Below are 19,247 nucleotides of genomic sequence, written 5' to 3'. Positions count from 1 at the left end.
TCTGAACATGAAAGATACTCTTTGCTGCAGAATGGTTGTGGAAGGAGAAAACAGTCAGAACTATGGATCAAAACCACAAAATAAGAAAGCAGGTGTGTGCAGACATCACAGCTCCTTTAGCAATGTCTCCGTCACAAGGATGGAGACCACTGAAATTCTGCACCAGCCACTCCCACCAACTAGGCTACCTGAGACTTGCATGATGAGCCACCACTGTCTGCTTAACACACAGGCTAAAACAACATGCATTTTCCTCTCCATTTGAGAATGCAGACATTGTCCTACTCCTCCCCCAAAGTCAATGCAAATACCAGGAAACTGGAAGGCGATGGCCATTTTTATGATGGACCTAAGCCCAGCAGGACTTAGGTTGAGGACCAGCCCAAACACTAATCCACATCTGCTGCTCCCACTGCTAGCACCACCATAAAACTTTCCTCCAGCACGCACACTTCTCAGCTCCAGTCACTCTTGCCAAAACATTCATTTTCTGTGAGAGAGCTCAGTGGTGTCTCTGGTGAATACATAGTTGCACTCCTGGCCACAGCAGCAACAAGACTTTGTGTAAGACTGAGCCATGTGATGGTCCCAAAGTACCAGGTCAGCAGGTTCAACCACACCAACAGATAGGTGTAAATGCTCATGCAGATGAGCTGTGTCCTCCAAGTGCTCACCAGGGCCAGGGTAGTTCCAGACTGGAAGGAAGACGCTTTATTTTACATTTGTTCTGGAGCTTTGTCCCAACAGGCACCAGACACCTAATGCAGGTGCATGAGCTTCCACTTTGCTCTCCCCACACCTGATGCTCACATTTCTTTGTGCTCTCAGCTCATCTGAGGAGCTGTCACATGGAAAGCCTAAGATATTGAATGAATTTTGCAGGTAGCAAGTGTAGTTGCTCCAAGAGAGATGTGGTCCAATACAATTAGGATAAATAATTCCTAAATCTTTTTTTAACAGGTTAAAATACTAATGCTGCAGCCTGAGAAGAGGCTGCAACAGTAGGCAGGAGAATCCAGCAGCTGACAACAGCCACTTTTGAACAAAAAACAAAAGGGGAAGAAACTATCTAAATAATGAGGGAAAGTGCATTAGGTCACTATAGCTCATTCTAACTAAATGTAATTAGAAGGAGAAGGAAATAAAAAATAGCTTACCAATATTCTTTCACAATGTTTTTCAAGTGTTCGGGGACATTTAATTTTGCAGAAAAGTTTCAACCAAAATAAACATGCCAGATATAATCTTCAGTGTCCTTACCTACTTCTACAAGCAACATGAGTCACATGCTGCTTGGGACTCTCATAAATTTATATTATAAACCCACTTAAATCTATGCATAGAAAGTAATATACATCATACCCAAGAAAATGGTTATTCTGGGCTACTTGGCAGTTGAAGGAGTGGCAGGTTTTTAACTTTAAAGATGCATCTTGTAGAAGTTATTGATGTACTCATCCTCCTAGTGATGTTTTAAATTATTCAAAGAGACTTAACTGCAATAAACTTTTTTCGAATGATGCTCTTACTTACTTAATGTTTCTTCATTTCACATGCAGAGGTTTGTTTAAATAAAGTAGAACTATTTCTATTTAAATTTTAAAATCATTATGAAAATCCTTCTTTTCATATTAGATTCAATAAATTAGTCTTTCCTTTAGAGTTGGGGAAGGTTTTTTTGACAAATTATCTCATTTGCCAAAAAATGCAGTTGTAGAGAATTTGGGGGCAAAATTATTTGGAAATTCAGCTAGACCTTGTTAATGACTTTGACAAAAAACTGTAACACTTTGGAAATGCTGGAAATCCTGATTAGGCAATTCCCAGAAGAAGATGAAATTTTAAGTTGCAGAACATTTTAGCTTAGAAATTTCAAAAAATTAATCAAAAGTACCTCATTTGACTCTAAGGCAAAGTTGTTCCTTTTTGCAGCTTACTTTAGATTGCTCAGAAAATTGACAATTTTACTTTCTATGATCAACTTAAGATGACATTTTCTCTTTTGTTCAATTTTCTCAGCTAAACGGAAAGTCAGTTACATACATAACCATTTGGAATTTTCTGAATAAAAAAAAATTATGAGGCTGGACTGCATGCTGGCATTGCAGTGGGACAGTGTGCCTGAATATCCTGAAATACCAAAGACGGTAGGCTTTTCTAAGCATCTTTGTGCATACATACCGGTGCTGCTCTTCCTTCAGATACACTAAAGACAAGTTTCTAAAGATCTGCCAAATCAGGGCATTTGATCCAATGGAGAAAATGTCACCCCAAAAAAGTTCTGATCGGTGAACATGTGCTGTTCATGAACTGGGAAGTATTGAACTAATTGCAATTCTCAGAGCACCCCTCATAAACACCCATTCATATACAGAGTGGTTGCCATAAAGAGATTTCCAGTCAAGCCTGTGAAAAGATGCATCTGGTGCTGCTCCTAGCTAAAGTACTCACCAATAATTCCTTGGGAGATATCTTACTACTTTTGCTTTTACAAAAAGACTGAAGAGAAAGCACAAGGCCACACAAAATTGACTTCTCCCTGTTGATATAACAACCCTCCCCCTTCTGTAATGTATGTGAGCCTGTTAATGGCAAGCAGCAACCATGCATAGCAGTGAAGAAATTTCATCCAGAGCATCGGAAAAATACACAATCCTTCTAGTAGAGCCCAGGAGGTATGGCCTTAGTGACAGTGAATACCACAGGTACCTCTTCCTGTATTTGAGTGTCCATTCATTTTGGTGTGGGTTGTGTCTTTGTGTTCTGGATGGGAATCATGTGCTGGTATGGCAACACCAGGAGCAAAGTGTTTCTTTGACTGCTGGAGCTCCTCAGGCCTGGTAGCCAAAAGCTGATGCTCTCTCTCGGAGCAGCTCCTGGCACAAATGACAACTCCAGCTACCTGCAAATGAAGAAATCCTTCTTATAGGAATGACGGCAAATCCAGGCACTCAGAGTTTATGTCAAGATTGGCTTGAATAGGATATCAGGTATTCCTAATACTGGAATTGCCTGTATTTTTGTGAAGTGGTCTCTGCTTCCCTTGGTGTTGTGTCCATAAGCTTTCTGCATAAACTACAATGCTGCTGGGGTGCGCATTCAATACACCACTTCCCAGTGGAATAGAAACCTTTAGCTTATTATTAGCTTCATTTCAAAATTTTCCCTCCTGACTTAGCTTCCTTTTTACCAAAGTTACAAATATTAGCTCCTGAATCCATGATCAATTTGTAATTATTCTTGTCTTGCCCTTCATGTAAACTGCAGTCATTCACACTAACTTATCTCCTTCTCCAATTCTACTGCTCTCTGCAGATTTTAGCCAGAGGATCTATAATGTTAGGAGACTAATTCCTCTGCTCCACAGCCAAGTGACAAACTACAACCAGTTGTAGTATAGTCAGACTGAACTTACTGCAGAGGTCATAACTACATACCAAACGTAATACGTAAAATTCTCACCCTGCCAAGGCAGAAACGGATCATAGAGGAAGAAAAGTAATTTCTCTTAACCCAGTCTCCTGACAACAGACTCTCAGGTGCTTCAGAGAGGACCTCCCTATCTGGGGCTTTCTCTCTGGGACTTCGACTTCTTAGGAAGTCCAAAGTCACAATTGAGTCCTGAGTCACAGGACCTCAATTCAGTTGACTAAATTGAGGTGACCAATGACATGTGGGACATCCCAAGGTACCCATGACCCACAAAAGAGTCATATCCTGTAAGAGGAGGTAGAGACCAGGCAAGACGGAATAGGATATCACAGACCACACTAGACCTTCACATCTTAATTTTCTTTCTTTCCAGTGCTACTTGTCTCTGCTTTGCTACTGCTTCCTTAACCCTGCATGGCCTAGATCACCTTTCTGAAATTCTTCCCTTCTCCACAAGGACTTAATTGTGATTTTCAAAGCAGACTTTCAAGATATGTTACCTTCTGGGGGCTCAAAGACCGGTGGATTCAAGCAATACATGTGATAGCCACGGTCACAGTCATCACAGAAGAGCAGCTGGTCCTGAGGCAGGTTTGTTGAAGAGACAGTAGGGAAACAGGAAGAGAAAGAGAGGAGAAGAGATAAAATGATGTAAATTAGTCTGTTGCCAAGATGAAAACATAAGAATGGTAACCAGCAGTGCTCAGCTAGGAATGCAGACCTGCGACACAGAGACTAAGAGACTGTTGGGAGTGCAAAAGGCTACAAGCATCACATTTGTGCATCCATGATCAACCACCATATTTCTGAGAAGCTGCAGAAAGCCCTTCTTATCACAAAGGCAGCTCAGTTTCTAACTAGAAAATCACCATGAGAAGTAGAGGACTTGCTTCCAAGGTGGCCTCATGATGCAGGAGCAAAAGAGCTGTTAGGCCAGGGATAAGCTGTCCTAAGAGGACAGGCTTTGCTGGGCTCCAGGGTGACCATGTGGTGGATCTCATCCCTTCAGAAAAAAACTTTTACTTAGACAGTTCTCCAAAACTCAGCTGAGTAAATTCTTTGTGAAACAGATGGGAATAACATGACCACACCATGTGGTCTGCAGCTCTTTCATATATTTTGGGTGAAAAAATCTGCTCCGAAGTATGCCATGATTCTTAAGGCAGAACAGCTCCCTGGCTTCAGATTTCCTTATTTATTGCAAAAGCAAAAAAAATATCTCAGGCTTCAAATGTATTCTGCTGTAAGGAATGTAGTGTTAGCTAATGTCCTCCAAAGTTCTCCAGGCACTGTTAGTTCTCCCAGTTTCTCACAGGCCATGAAGGACCCTTGGCATCAGATTTTAACTGAAAACCCCACAGAGAGACATTGTTCAGCTGCAGGCTCTGGATCATAGTTTGGAAATCACTGGAATAGGTGATTAGGTGAGGCCTAGCCATCTCAGTTCAAATGTTTTCATGTTTACTTAATGTAAAAAAATCATGCCAAGAAAGTAAGGAAAATCAGGGACAGAAGAAACATACTTGGGTTATCACATATTTACATCTACTTCTGACTACCATATTGAAAATAATACTCTCTTGAAATGCCCTGCAACAGGAGTTTATGACCCCCAGTTAACTTCTATTGAATAAGCATACAAACTACAAGTATCGCCACCTTAAGTGACCCTGTATGATACCTGTGGTAAATTCAGACCAATGGCTGAATGGGGACACTTGGGAGAAGCCTATCTCTGCTCTTAGGGGTGGCTTTTCCTTGGAGATGTATGGAAGTAGCAGTAAAACAATGACCCACACTACTGCCACGTGCTCCTCAAAGATGGGCATGGGAGCAGATTGCAGATGCTTATTTGCATGAAAAGATAAATGAACTCACATCGTTCTCAGAGGTCCCACAAAGGCTGCAGGATTTGCACTCAATGCATTGCCACTGATAGGTTTTAACAGCCTCAGTCATGTTTGTGGTGAACTGCAGGCAGGTCGGGTGTCCTGAGGAAGATCGGAAACAACTGTCATTGTTAAGGCTCACTTATTGCTTGTTAATTAACCAGTATTAAATTTGGGAACAAAACACACATGGACATGGACTGATCACAACATGGGCTGCAACTAACAGATACCAAAGAGGAAAGCAGGCATTAACCCTTTCGCTGCCGGGCACAAGAGAAAATCAGAGTCATCTCCACCCATTCCCCATTGGCAAAGCATTTTTATTCAGAGCTCTTAAAAATGGTTTGGCTTTGAGTTGTTTTTTGTGCATTTGCTTTTTGTTTTGGTTTTCTTTTTTTGAAAGACAACAAGAGAAAGGATGAAATCAGAAACAAACCTGATTTCAGAGAGAGACCATCTGTCTTAATAGAAATTGGACTACAGTTTCAATTAGCGTTGTTTCGACTGGAACGAAGGACCTGGTGGAAATGAGGTTATTCTCCATTTCACAGCTTCCCTTCCTGGTGTCCAAATGGGTGGAGCAATTCTGTAAACTTTGCTTAAATGGAAGCAGTGGCATAGAGAGATGATGCAAGACAGGATGGAGGGATATAGCTTTTAATTTTTTTAAGAGCTCTGCCACTAAAGTTGGTTGGCACAGAAGAAACCAAATTGCACAGCTATCCTTCCAGGATCAAAACAAGGAACCAAAAGGAAAAAAAACCCCAAGCCAACTCCCACAATGAACTAAATGAAAGGAATAAAGAAGGGAAAGCTAGCAGAACAGTCACATCTAATTGGGAAGGACAAATTGCCAGAGTTACAACCCCCGCCCCTACATGCGTGTCAACTCCAGCTTTGCAAAACAGCGGTATCACAGTAGCAGGGTCAGCAATGGGCTTTCTGGAGGGGAAAATACAAACAAACAAACAAACCAAAGGTAGGATCAGTGTTCCTTCTGCAAAACAAAACAAGAAAAATACAGCGCTGAAATAAAGTACTGTACTCCCAAACCACCCCTATCAGGCTGAGACATTGCCTAAATCACCTGCAATAAGCTACTGGTGGAAAGCCACATATTTGGCATCCCTCTCTGATACAAGAAAGCATTAATGCTGTGCATAGTCATGACAGGTATAGTCAACTGCTCATCTGTAGAAAAACTAGAAATACAGGTATACACATCCAGCACTGCCGCCTCTTACTTCTAGAAACTCACGCAGTCAGGCGCACAGGGTTTTTTCACCTCCAGCCAATCTGCTGTTCTTAGACTACAGGGTATGAAAAAATCTTTTCCACTTCCACCAGCCTAAGCGCCTTTTTAAGAGTGGAGAAAGAAAGGCTGCTTCTCTGATAAGAAAAAAAGGCATGTCTGTGGTAGATGTGGGCACAGATGTGCCATCTTCATTACTAGACCTATCAGCAATATTTTGCTGTGTCATCACACCACCCATCACCACCCTACAAGAAGTTTCTGTATTTTCTAGCTAGTGAAGCAAACAGTTGCTGAGAATTGCTGGATAAGGCAATAATGCTGTGGGCAATATATTTCTTTTATGTGTCCATGGTACTACCAAATGCTGTAATAAGGATTTTTGTTCTCCAGTTATATTTGCACAGTTTTGGTATGAAAACTAAGCCTGTCCAGCAAAGAAATGTGTATACATAAGTTATTAAGGAAATGGAATAGAAAATAAAGGAGATGTTTAAGGAGGGAAGGATCAATGACATTGCTTGTATCACTCTTAAGCCTTTGAATAAAGAAATGTCTTGACAATGCTGGTGAGCTCAGATGGGCTAAGAAGATCACTGGGTTTTGGAGCCCTTGAAATATCAGCACAAAACAAGTATCAGATTTTACTTAGAGTTATAGTGAACCAAATCCAAACTAAAGTTCTGGGGAGCTTGAAACAGCAACTATGCAAAAGGAGATTTGACAAGATACCTTTTCTTCCTGAGAGGACCTCATATAATTTCTGATACTACTAAGCTAGCAGAACCTGACATGACACTGAAATGTTCCTCCAGATCTGATTTACAGTGAATGCAAACCTTATTCCAACACCAGTAAATAGAACAAATGGGCCACACTACATATTGGGGGGGAATTCATCCCAGCATCAGAGTTGCTTCCAGAAATGTTGTACATTGCTGTAATATATCACAGAAAGCAACTCATACAGGGAGGTGAGTTAATCAGAGTTAAATAGCTTCAGTCACATTTGAAAAGAAACAGAAAGAATGGAACCAAACTTAGGGAAATAAATCACAGCTAAATGCGTACACATCTTCACATGCTCATTTGTTTGTGTACACACATTTCTCATTGCAGAGATTCCAGCTAAAGACCCCCTTTTCTCACACAACACAAAGGTCAGGTTCTGTTCACTACTTTATCCATGTCCCTCTGCAGCCATTCCTGCTCTCTTCCAGTTATCTGTCTTGACTGTCTTGTTACTCATTTGCCTCAAAAACACCTCTGCAGGTCTTCTGTGCTGCATGTCTATTGATGGTGCCTCATCCTTGGAGTGATCCATCCTATTTTGCAGAGCACTTCTTAAGAACCTCACCTACCAGAAGCCTAAAAGAAAGGGTATCTTGTGTACTGAGGATTCCTTAGAAAATATTAATAGTAGAGCAAGGGCCACAGTGGTTTCTTTTTACTAGCAATGAAGAAATATTTTGCAAAAATATACCAATTTATTCACTCTATTAGGCTCTGTCTCCCACTGCTGCAACTACAAGAGTAGTGTCTGCATAGCTGCAGATTGGTCTCTGTTAATCCAGGGCTTATGCCATGTGTAAGGCAAAAAGAATATCTCGTGGACATGTCTTTCTTAGACTTCTAAGTCAGATCCTTTTTTACATTAAGCAGCATCCCTTGTGGTACCATGACCCTAACCTAATGTCATTGGAAACACTATTTTTACTTATGCCAGCAGCATGATGAGGCACTGTAATGTATGGTAAGCATGCCAGTAGATACATTAAAATTCTTTTTCCTTCCCTCCCTGCTCTCCTTTTTCACAATCTCTCTATATTCCTGCTACTTTTGCCAAAACCCAGTGGTTTACATCCTATGAGAAAATTCACACATCCAAGACTTCCTGAGGCAATGTTAGTGAACATCATCCCTGCTCCATATCACAGAACTTCTTAGCATTCCCTCTGTGTCAGAATACCTAAACACAAAGCCCCCTGTAGCTGCATGTGGCAAGCTAGAATAGGTAAATTCAAATTCCTTTTCTTATTTTTTTTGTGTTGCTTTGTTTTGGTTTTTTTTAAAGGCCAGTTCAGCCCACAAACAATTTTCTTTTACACAAAGAGCAGTCCAAAATATGGTTCAAGTTACAGACACTATGGTAGTGCACAAGCTGGAGAGCTGAGAATCTTCTTGCTTAAGTTCATCACTTATGTGGTTAAGATGAAGAAACAGTCTTATTTCATCTAAACTTGCGATAAACAGCATTTGCTATGGCAAAGTTGTGCAGCAAAGAATCTGCAGCTGGAACTCAGTTCATAATTTAGGTGGTGGCTCAGCTCTGGGAAACCCTGGATCACTCTTGCAAGTAGGTATCAGCTCCACAGATGTAATAAGAGGAAGAAGTAACATATATTTATGGTGTCACCAAAGTCAATAGACAGACCTCTAAAACACACTCTGGGAGCAGTTCTGTTGAAGGAGAAGGCAATATATTAACATTGACAGTTTCTAATCTACCATAACTATTCTCTACCTAAACTTTTGCTATGCTGCAATAGCTATAAACAACATAGACAATAAAACTTGCAGTGAGGTTTCCAACAGCTCATCCCTTTGTCTTAAAACAATATTTTAAAGTGTAGATCATGTTTGAAAGCTCCCTCATCTTTGTCGAAACTCTCCTCTGGATCTGAACTCTGCAACTGAGACCATATTTTATAGTGACATCCGTGTTTCACATGCCACTGCTTTTCATTGTACACTATGCTCACCAGACATTTGCTCAGAGGAGTAGGGAGGTGAGCACATTCAGAGACCAATTCTTGTCTCCTGCACTTGGTGCAATTGCAGGCTGATGGGAAAGATAATTTTAAAAGAAATACCCTAAAAAAATATAAAAATCTCTTCTGCTTACACTGGCTGTGTAACATTAAAGACCAAAACTGACATTAAAGGGCAGGAGCAATCTGCTGCTCCCAGGCACTCTTGTGACCAGTGAAGGCCTTAGAATGGCTCATTAGTGCTTTTTCAATAATGGATTCTGCATCACAAGATTAATTGCAGTCATGTGCTCTGTCACACCCGCCACAGACTATTTAAGTTAACAATCCAATCAATAACCTTTTTGAAACAAAGGCAGAGATTATCTTGAAGAAAAAAATAAGCAAAGTTTTTTTTTAATAACAAATGTGAAATTATTTATACAGAGTAAAAGGAATTTTGACCTAGTTTCCAATTCTTTCCCTTATCTTCACTATGTAGTAGTGGGCTTTTTAATCAATAGCATGATGAAAATTCACAGGGCTCCTGGCTATATTGCATCAGAATTTATTCCACAAACTATTCAGGTCTTTAAACAACTATAAATACGTATTGCATCAGAATTTATTCCACAAACTATTCAGGTCTTTAAACAACTATAAATACGTATTACAGATATAATGACCTATGTCACAGAAATCCCATCCAAATAATGGAAGTTTTACATGCAAAGAAACGGCATAATTTCCTCCTGCTAAGAATAAGGATTGCTGTGACCACTGCCATCATTAGACAGAATTATTACCATTATGTGTACAAAAGAAGGGAAACTTGTAATTCTAATAAGTAATATGATTTTATGGTTATGATATAAAAATTTAATCCTCATTTGTCTGTCTAGGAAGGCATGCTTACAGACTTGTAGTGTCAACAACAGATGGATTAGAAAAGGCCCTTAAAAACTCAAACCACCTAAGCACACCAAAAGACTTGGCTCTGCCAGAATCCCAGGTTCGAGGAGCTCAATGCTCAGAAAAAGACTAGACATTCCTAAGGGATGAGGATGGGAAGCTCTTGTCATTTTCCTGGCCCTTTCTATCTTTCAATGTGAAGGTGTAGATATATGCTTGCCTGCTAAAATGGAGGTACTCATGAACAGAAGCCCATGTTTGTGGGGTGAGGATCCAAGGCACCACCTGCCACACTACCTCTGTGTCATGGTTTGAGATAGGTTTTGGATTTTGGAGCTATCTCAAACCATGACACACTGTGATATGGAGAAGCAGGAGTATTTCATTACAGAAAAATATAATGGCTTTTCTAGTGGCCAGGGCAGGGGTAGATGTCGGAGTCTGCAGGTGAAGGACTCTTGTCTCAACCACTTCAGCACAGGGCCCCGCTGAATACAGCTTCTTAAGAAAAACACAAACAAACCAAAAAGGAAGTCTCACTCATAGGCACCATTGGGTTGTATTACTATTAGACAGAAGAGGAAATATTACCCCTGTGAATTTCTATGTCCTGATGGAAGTGAGAAAACCTGGCGGTTTCTCCCAGTGTGTTCCAGCACTGCCAACTCTGCTAAAGAAGTGAGTCTGAAAGGACTCAGTGGCTTCAGTGAATAGTCTGGTTGCTCTGATTTGGTTAGAGACCAACTCTCCTCTATTCTAATACGCTACAATGTGCCAGTAATTGTGGAAGAATTAGTGCCTCTAATAACTGATTGATCTCTGAAACCATTCAGCTGTAGAAGAGCTTATAGTTCCTATTATTTCATTTTCTAGCCTATAGTTGCTCTGGCCAGCATGGACAGAGCTTAAACTGAGCCTGTAGAAAGTGAAAGGGCACTCTGCTGCATTAGCACTGTGACTGGCAGCCAGCTGCACTCTGGTGGAGGTGGTTTGCTTCTCAGTACTGCCAGTTCCAGTAGAAGTGACATAAATTACAAGCACTTGCTCAAATATTCGGCACCAGTAGAAGAGAGTCCACTTTAATTGTTCACCCAAGGGACAAATAAAACCCCCGTGCAAAAGAAAGTGGTTCAGTCCCAGTTGCAGTTTGGCAGGTGTAATTGGAGTCAATGGGAACTGAAAGCAGGACAGACCTGCGTTTGAAGGCAATTAGAGCCAGAGATTTTGAGGAAGTTAGAAAATGGTGGTATGTGGCAGGTGACACTTGCAGCTCACTCTCCTGCACTGGTCTGCTGTTCCTTTAGCCATATAAACACCAAAGGGCATGGGGAGCAGAGTTAGCGAGCTCCTGCTGTAACACCCTTTATCTCCAAGCACTCCCCAGAAAATTTAATTGCCTGAGGAAACTCCACCCACCAGCTCAACTCATGCCCAGGTTTGACTCTACAATGCCATATAATTTTCTCTGAAACATTCTTAAGCACCAAGAGCATCAGCTAGGTTACAAGGAACCTCGGTTACAGAGGGTACCTGGAGAGCAAAACTTGGCTCAGGCTGCTCATGTGCATAAACAAAATGAAGGATCTGTGCATACACAGACCCAGATGCACCCAGGGAGATTAGCCACGGACAAGGCAGCAGAACTCCATCTGGCACATGGCAGCGGGAGGAGCTGGGTGGGATTCAGGGGTGACCTCTAGAGCATGCAAAGAGAGAGAAGCCAGGAGTGAGTTATTCTGGGTTTCCTAATGGTTTGTCAGTCAAATCATTCTCCACACGCCATCCCTGTGGTAGTAGATGGCACACATCTTAAAAAAGCTACTTGAGAAATCTTTTAAAACAATTTTACTGCAATAGATTTGTGATTTTGCCCTGTGTACCCGCTGCCCCTTCCTCAGCATGCACAATCCAGTCATACATATCTTAGCAGGGAAAAATGAAAAAACAGGAGTAACAGATTTTAAAAGCCTCTAAAAACTGCTGATAATTAACTTCGGTGCAGACCAATCACCACAGGGAGAACACCCCGATTTGGGCTGATGCTGCTGCATTTCTGTGCAGGTTTGCCAGGGGGAGGACAAGCCCTGCCAGGGTGTCTGCTGCTTTGTGGGTGTCCCCCTCTGTCCAGGCACACTTGTCCCTCCAAAACTGCCTGGGACAAGCTGAAATCTGCACCTCTATTTCCATATCTCCCAGAGATTTGGGCTGCGACAGATCTGGGGCACAGTCCCATTCCTCTGTCTTCCTCTCTAAGGCCAAGCAGTGGGGATTCAGACACACCTGACATACACTGCTCAGTTCACTGCAAAGATGCTGTGAGCCCTGTGCATTTGCAACCTGGGGGATCAGAAACAGCCCCCAACTGTAAAGCTGAAGGAGATGTCACATGCCCCCATGTCTCATGTCAAAACCAGCCAGCACTCAGCTCCCTCTTCTTCCAGACTGGCCCCCATTAACCACTGTTGGCCGCTAGACAAAATGGCTATTTCTTGCCTAAGAAAAATAATGTAGAAGCACTCAAATAACCTTGTACTGAAGCATCAGCTTGTTAATGCACTGGTAAGTCATGCCAGCACTGTACAATTCCTGGGGGTGAATTAGGTCAGAGTGACCTCCAGAAAAACCACCAGGCTGCATCGCTGAGTGCTGCATTATGGGTAACGATCTGCTAATTGCCAGGAGGCACTTGGGCTGCTTACCAACACCAACAGGAAGGAAACCTGCCTGCAGGCACCACACGGACTCCATATGCCAGGGACATAGCTCCTAATAACGAGAATAAACCCATTTATAGAACATGAACTGGCCAGGAGGACAGGCATGGAATGCTAATGCTGCCAAGCCGTACAGCTCAGGGGGGCCGACTGTGGAAGACACCCAGCAAGGCTGCCCATACACTGAAGGGCAGGTTTTGCATTTGGTTGCACAGTGAAGTAGGGGTGAGATACACAGAGCTGAAAATGCAAGAGTGAGAGAAAGACTGCTTATCCAGACAAGATGAATCACCACAACCTGGAAAGCCAACATCCCCTTTGCCCCAGGGACATTTTCGTTACCCTTCAACAAACTGCAGTGGAAAAAAACCTCCAGCACAGCTCCGACCTCGTCGCTATGCACTGCAGGCTCCCCAGCCAGGCCAGCTCACACACCACAGAGCTTTCAATCAACTGGCAGGCTCACTAAACCCTTTCAAAATGAGCAACCAAGCAAAAATACTTGGTCATAAACACTAAAAATAGGAACGGAGGATTGGGGTTTGTTTTGCTTTTTAACTTGGTGAAGCCAGCTCTTCCTAGTGCATTAAATCCACCTCCCTGGCAGCCCATTTAGAACATCTCCTCCCCCCTGGGAGAGCCAAAATCTCCAGCTATAATGAGAGGAGTGGGGTGGTATTTAAAATGCTAGGGAAATGGCAGCCTGAATAGCCTTCCACGAGTGGCATTGCCTTTGTTACCAACCACCCCCAAAACAAGATATCAGCTCTGCCCCTCCTCCCCTCCCTTTAATATAACAGGGCCTCTGCTACCTGCTTGAACACACATTTGCTGTCCAAATACCTGGTCCTTCCCCAGTGTTTCTGGTGTTAAATTGCCCCACTAACACAGCCAGATAGATGGCAGCCTGCCTGCAGGGATGCCCAGTGCTGCCTAGTGCTCCCATGATATCAAAGGAGCATTCAAAAAGACTCCAGTGTTTTCACACAAAGTGTGTCTAAACTGGTGGCAGCAGTGGATGGGACACATCATTTCCCCAGAGCGCTCTAACAGGGGTTTCTCAGCTGGGATTATGAGGGAAACTGCAACTCAGGCAATTTGTCATGACATTTAAAGCAGGCCATGTTCACCCGGTCAGTTCAGAGAGCATCAAGACAATCTCCACTGCACCACTGTGGTCCTCCTCAAGCATCAAGGACTGTGGGAAAAACTTCAGAGGTGATCTCACCCATGAGCCATGAAACAGCCATCCCATAAAATCAACTGTTAGTTGGAAACAGGATAGGCTGGGTTTACACTGATAAATTAGGGAAAGGAAAGGGATAAAGGAGAGAGTATTACTAATCTCTGGACTAAGTTTCTTTCTAGAAAGATTAAGGAATTACTCTAGACTAATTCCCTGCCAGCACAGTTCTAGAAATTTCAAATCAAATGGCAAACTCCAGAGAAATTATTTAAATGTCATAATTTTAATATCAAAGAAACTTAACTATGCAGAAGACACCATGCCATTGTATACACAGTGACCTCATTGCTGTTACATGAGGTAACATATCATCTAGGTAAAGAAATTCAGCATATGATGGGTAAATGGTTGATAATTGATGTGAACGTGCTGAAAATGCAAGAGGTCTGTCTTTCTCACACAAGCATAATTTACACTATTGCTAATGTAACTGTATGTTCAGACATAAGTGTAACTGCCTCACTCAACAGAAACAAAACCAATTTGGAGCAAGTTACTTCAGTCTCTTGTTAAGTTAAAGAATTAAGTTAAAGAAATCCTTTTAGATGCCAAATAGGCAATGATCTCCATGTACACTCTCCACTGTTCGTAATGCAGTGTCAGAAGCTGGGAAAATCCCATCGTCTACTGATTTTATTCCTGTTTGGTTAGGAATTTTTAAGTGCCAATAAAGATTTCATCAATAAGGCAGTCAGTTTTCACTTTTCTGTCAAAGTGAACAATCAATGTCCAGAGGGAAGTAAGAGCTATAACTGCATTCTGCAAAGCATCAATATGAGTGCCGTAGGAGGGAGTGAAATGTCTTTGTTTGCTCTCTAAAAAATGCAATTTCAGGGTGATCTAAACATCTGAGTGAAGGAGTGAATTTGAACAAAGTAGTTTCAGTCAAAAGCAAGTGGGAGGGGAGGAAGGGTTAAGAGGTGGCAGAGGGAAAAAACTGATTTTTCAGAAAGGGTGAGTCATTTTGGGCCAGTGTCTCACGAACAAAAAGTTGGACTTTCATTTTGGAGCAGTACCTTGCTTCAAAAGTGAACTTGATGGAATTGTTTTTAAGAAAGTAAAAAAATGAAATGTTTCATTCAGGCCTGCACACACTTGGCATTGGAAAAGGGTCATTTCATTGAGAAAAAGAGAACACATTTCATTTTGAAGGAGGAGGAGAACCTCACCATGGTCCTTTTCAGTTCAGTTATTTCAATGGCCTTTTTGAGTAAATGTCCAATAAAATGCTGCCAGAGATGAAAAAAACAGTAGGCTCTTTAAATTTGTTTTTCAGTGGAAAACCACCAGAATAAAATCCGTGATCTCTTTCCTCAGGGCTCACCAGACCTTCCACTCCAGATTAGCAAAGTCAAAGTGCAGGCCATTCCTTAACCTGTAACAAGTGAATTGTGCTGCTCTAACCTACACAACTAATACTTCATAAGAGCTAAGTATCACATCAGATTAAACAAGAAACGAGCTAGTTCCATGATAGCTGCACTGAGCCTAATGGGGACTAGTTCTTCTTCACACCATGCTAGACTCAAAAATATGTAAAGAGTCGTAGATGAATATAAAGGGTATGGATGTCCTCAGGAAATTCATCTCGACTTTTTTCTTTCAGCTCACTATATACTTTCAAAATCTCACCCTTCATGGAAGTGAGGAAGGGGTCTTAGAGAGCTAGTTAATGAAGAGGCTGACCTTGCCTTGCAAGAGAAATAAAGCTCTCTAACTCAGGAAAGGTCCTCTTCTCACATGAAGGACTATCTGGATGTTTGAAGAGTATGACAGCAATCTAAATTCAACCTAGAGAGAGTTCGTGGACAGTTAAGAACTCTTCTAAGCCTCCAGGCTGATGGACACATTCAGAGATACAGTCAGTATGGAAAGACCTGAGAAGAGCTGGGACCTGTTCTTTAAGAAGCTTAAGTACAGATATCCCAGCAACAGATAAGACTTCTGAGCCAGAATCCGCTGCAGAATGCACCACACTGTAAAACAAGTTGTTAAGCCTGGGGAATGGGCTGGAAAAACTTTAGTATTGTTTTACATATTTAAGCCGCTCCCAGCAGAGCACTGATGCGAAGCAACTATGATTTGTACCAACAGGAAAATTTATTTCTCAAAGATAGGCTGAAAACCACTCCATGTAAACTTCACTGCACAAAGTACTACATGAATTTGAAAGCTATGTGACACTGGCCTACACTAAAATAAAAGTACCCCTTTACTGACAGTACATCTTTCCACTATTTCCCATCCAGTGACTTCCTCTCACCTTGAAGAGTTGGCCTCAATACTGATTCCTGAAATCATCATATGAAGAAGTTAATGGCTGTTGGCTAATGACAAAAATACAATTTATCAAGCTAAGTCTTCAGCAATGCTTGATTATAGTATCTCCAGCATTATTTAAAATCTCTAATCTCTTTCAAAAAAGGAGGCTGTATCGGAAAGATTTGGTCATGTTCATTCACTTCCTGCAGTCCACAATGAAGTCACCAACACCAGGATGCTGAAGGAACTTAATAAGGGGCTTCAGTCCAAGAAAAAAATTACTCTTAACACTTCTATAAACCTAGATATAAACTAGGTCTTACTGAGAATTATGGAAGGTGAATAGCACTGAGAAATGAAACCTCACTCAAAAAAACCCCAAACTCCTCAGCATTAAGACTTTGCCTCTCTGAGGCAGGCCGCAGTAGTTCCAAGAGTTTCAGTCCACTGCCCAGCTTCAATGTTCAAAGTGTATTGCCTTTTCCATAGCAGTGCCATTGTTGGTTTGTAGATCATTTAAAGTTACCATAGCTGTCTTAGGCAACATTAAGCAAAACTGTTTCTAATTACTGACGGCAATATTAGCCACAACACCATGCTCCAGAAATATATGGGTTTTTTTAAGGTAAATGCCATCCTTCTCCCACCATGGTCCACCCACCATGGAATCATGAGGAATTACAGGCTACAAAGACATGAAATAACAGATGAGAGATAGTGTAAGTTTCTAACACACACAGCAAAAGCCTTTGATGAAACAGCAGAAAATACAGTCAAGTCTTAAAAAATATACTGGTGAAATTAAGGTGCCACAGATGGATGGCTCTCATCTTACGTCATTAAAATCAAAGATAGGACTTAACTGTGGCAAATGTCCAGCTTTAGTGCAGCAAACAAAATACAATCTTTATACAATAATTTCCAAGGGATAGTGGAGATCTTAGAAACATCAAGCTACAGTTTGGACAAACCCAGACAAAGCTAAGGGGAGTAGTCATTGCTTTAAGTAGTTGAGGTCTTACTCATCCATCTTCAACATCATGAATGGGACGGGATACTGAGACGTCTATGTCATTGCTAACGAGCATTAAAAGCTTGGTTTCAGAGACAGAGTGTTATAGGGGCTTTTTATCATTGGTAGGCTGATGGACCTAAATACAAGCAGGGCTCACAGATCCAGGATGCAAATTTTTATCTGACTGCAGGCAAAAGTTTGGAGTAAATCTTAAACTAGTGCAATATTCCAGTTCAGGTTAAAGCAAATTAGCTGATGCTGTTTTTATTCCACCCAGAGAGCTCAGGATCCCAGCCCTCAGCTTTGCCAGCCTTCATCTTGGTCTCAGCCCAGGGAAACCTTGGTTTTGGGGGCATCCATTTACTTCCACAATGCTAGCAGACATTTTTACTCGCTCCTGCTGCCATGTCTCACTCTCACTGGCAAGAGCCATTCTTTAAATGGGAAAATAAGATTTATTTATGCCAGCATAAATCTGCTCAGGGACTTAGGGAACAGCGGTATTTTTTTCTGTTCAGGTAATTTCTGCAAAATTAAAATTTTGTTTAGAACATTTCTATTTCCTGGCCTGTGGCTTAAAAAAAGAAAAAAATAAAGTGCATCTCTCACACTGGAGACAATGAAAATGACAACTGAGAATGGGAGATGACCTACTGAACAAGAAAAGTGTAGTGATGCCTTTTTCCTTCCTTCCTTCCTTCCTTTCTTCCTTCCTTCCACGCATTCATCCATCATATATCCTCCCTCCCTTTCTCTGATTTTGGGTAGGAAAAAAAAATTACTTGCCCCCCATGAATCCTTACAGAAAAGTAGTTCTGTAGGCCTGCAGCTCAGATTGTTGTAAGAGTATCTGAGATCAAATCACAGAAATGAAATTGGAACTTGTTAGGAGGGGCTTTAAACCCATCAATCCCATCACTTAATTTAAACTCTAAGGAGACTACCACAGCTACCTTCTCAGCATGGCTCAGAAATACAGATAGCACCCTACCCTGTCTTTTCAGCTGCCTCTGGGCCCCAGTGCCCAGCCACAGAACAGCTGAGGACAATACAGTAAGGAGTCCATGAACTGTTCTATTAGAACTCAAACAGGTTCCCAAGAGCCACAGTGACTGAGGACAGCAAAGGTAGCTGAAACTGCCTTTTTGTTTCCTCCTTCCTCCAATGAAAAAGAAAACAAAAATTGGTATGAACCCTTTTAGATTACTTTCTTGACAAGAGTCTGCTAAGGTCAGAAGGGAGAAAGAACTTCTTGTCATTCTAGAGTGTACCTTGAGAAAAGTTAATTACTGCAGTATGCATCATGCCTCTCTCCAATCAAGTAAATAAACGTACGCATAGACTGAGTATAAGCGCTAACTGGTGAAACAAGAGATTGCATATATTCATGCTTTGACATTATTAAATTGTAGAGAGTATTGGGATGGGGGTTCAAAATCAATTACTACAGGTCAAGTAATACAAATTACTTCTGTGAATTGGCCAAAGGCCTTGCGCAGGTAAAGATAAGGTCTGAAGGCAAGCAGTGAAGTTTTCAAGTCATAGTCACCTGAAGAAAGAGTGAAGAAACAAAACACTAATGGAAATTGAAATTACATGTGAAAAATAAAACTTTATAGGGAAAGGCTATAAAAGATGATCAAGGAGAGTTAATTCTCTACTGCAAAGAAACACATTCTATCACATACAGATTTTAAAAATCAGGCAGGTACAACAGAGCTTCATAAAAAAATAACAGCAAAGCATATCAGGGAAGAGGTCACACACAGAGT

The 19,247-nt window shown here is 41.5% G+C and overlaps 1 protein-coding gene across 6 annotated transcripts in view; it reads right to left on the bottom strand.

The window, feature by feature from the left end:
* Window positions 1-394: 394 nt before the first annotated feature.
* Window positions 395-19,247, bottom strand: part of DPF3 (double PHD fingers 3) — a 158,631-nt gene continuing 139,778 nt past the window's right edge. For 5 of the 6 annotated variants that reach the window (XM_032690227.1, XM_032690229.1, XM_032690228.1 and 2 more), the window contains 3 exons: window positions 5,311-5,423; window positions 3,933-4,014; window positions 395-2,902 (listed from right to left, as the gene is read on the bottom strand). In XM_032690227.1, the coding sequence (XP_032546118.1) occupies window positions 2,832-2,902; window positions 3,933-4,014; window positions 5,311-5,423 (266 nt within the window). In that variant the 3' untranslated portion in view covers window positions 395-2,831. The remainder of the gene's footprint in view (window positions 2,903-3,932; window positions 4,015-5,310; window positions 5,424-19,247) is intronic. The other variant, XM_032690230.1, reaches the window with a different exon arrangement.

Source organism: Chiroxiphia lanceolata, chromosome 6 (assembly GCF_009829145.1).
Source record: "Chiroxiphia lanceolata isolate bChiLan1 chromosome 6, bChiLan1.pri, whole genome shotgun sequence".
NCBI classification, from domain to species: Eukaryota; Metazoa; Chordata; class Aves; order Passeriformes; family Pipridae; genus Chiroxiphia; species Chiroxiphia lanceolata.
The sequence above is the reverse complement of the archived record's forward strand: the minus strand, read 5'-3'. Positions and strand labels throughout refer to the sequence as shown.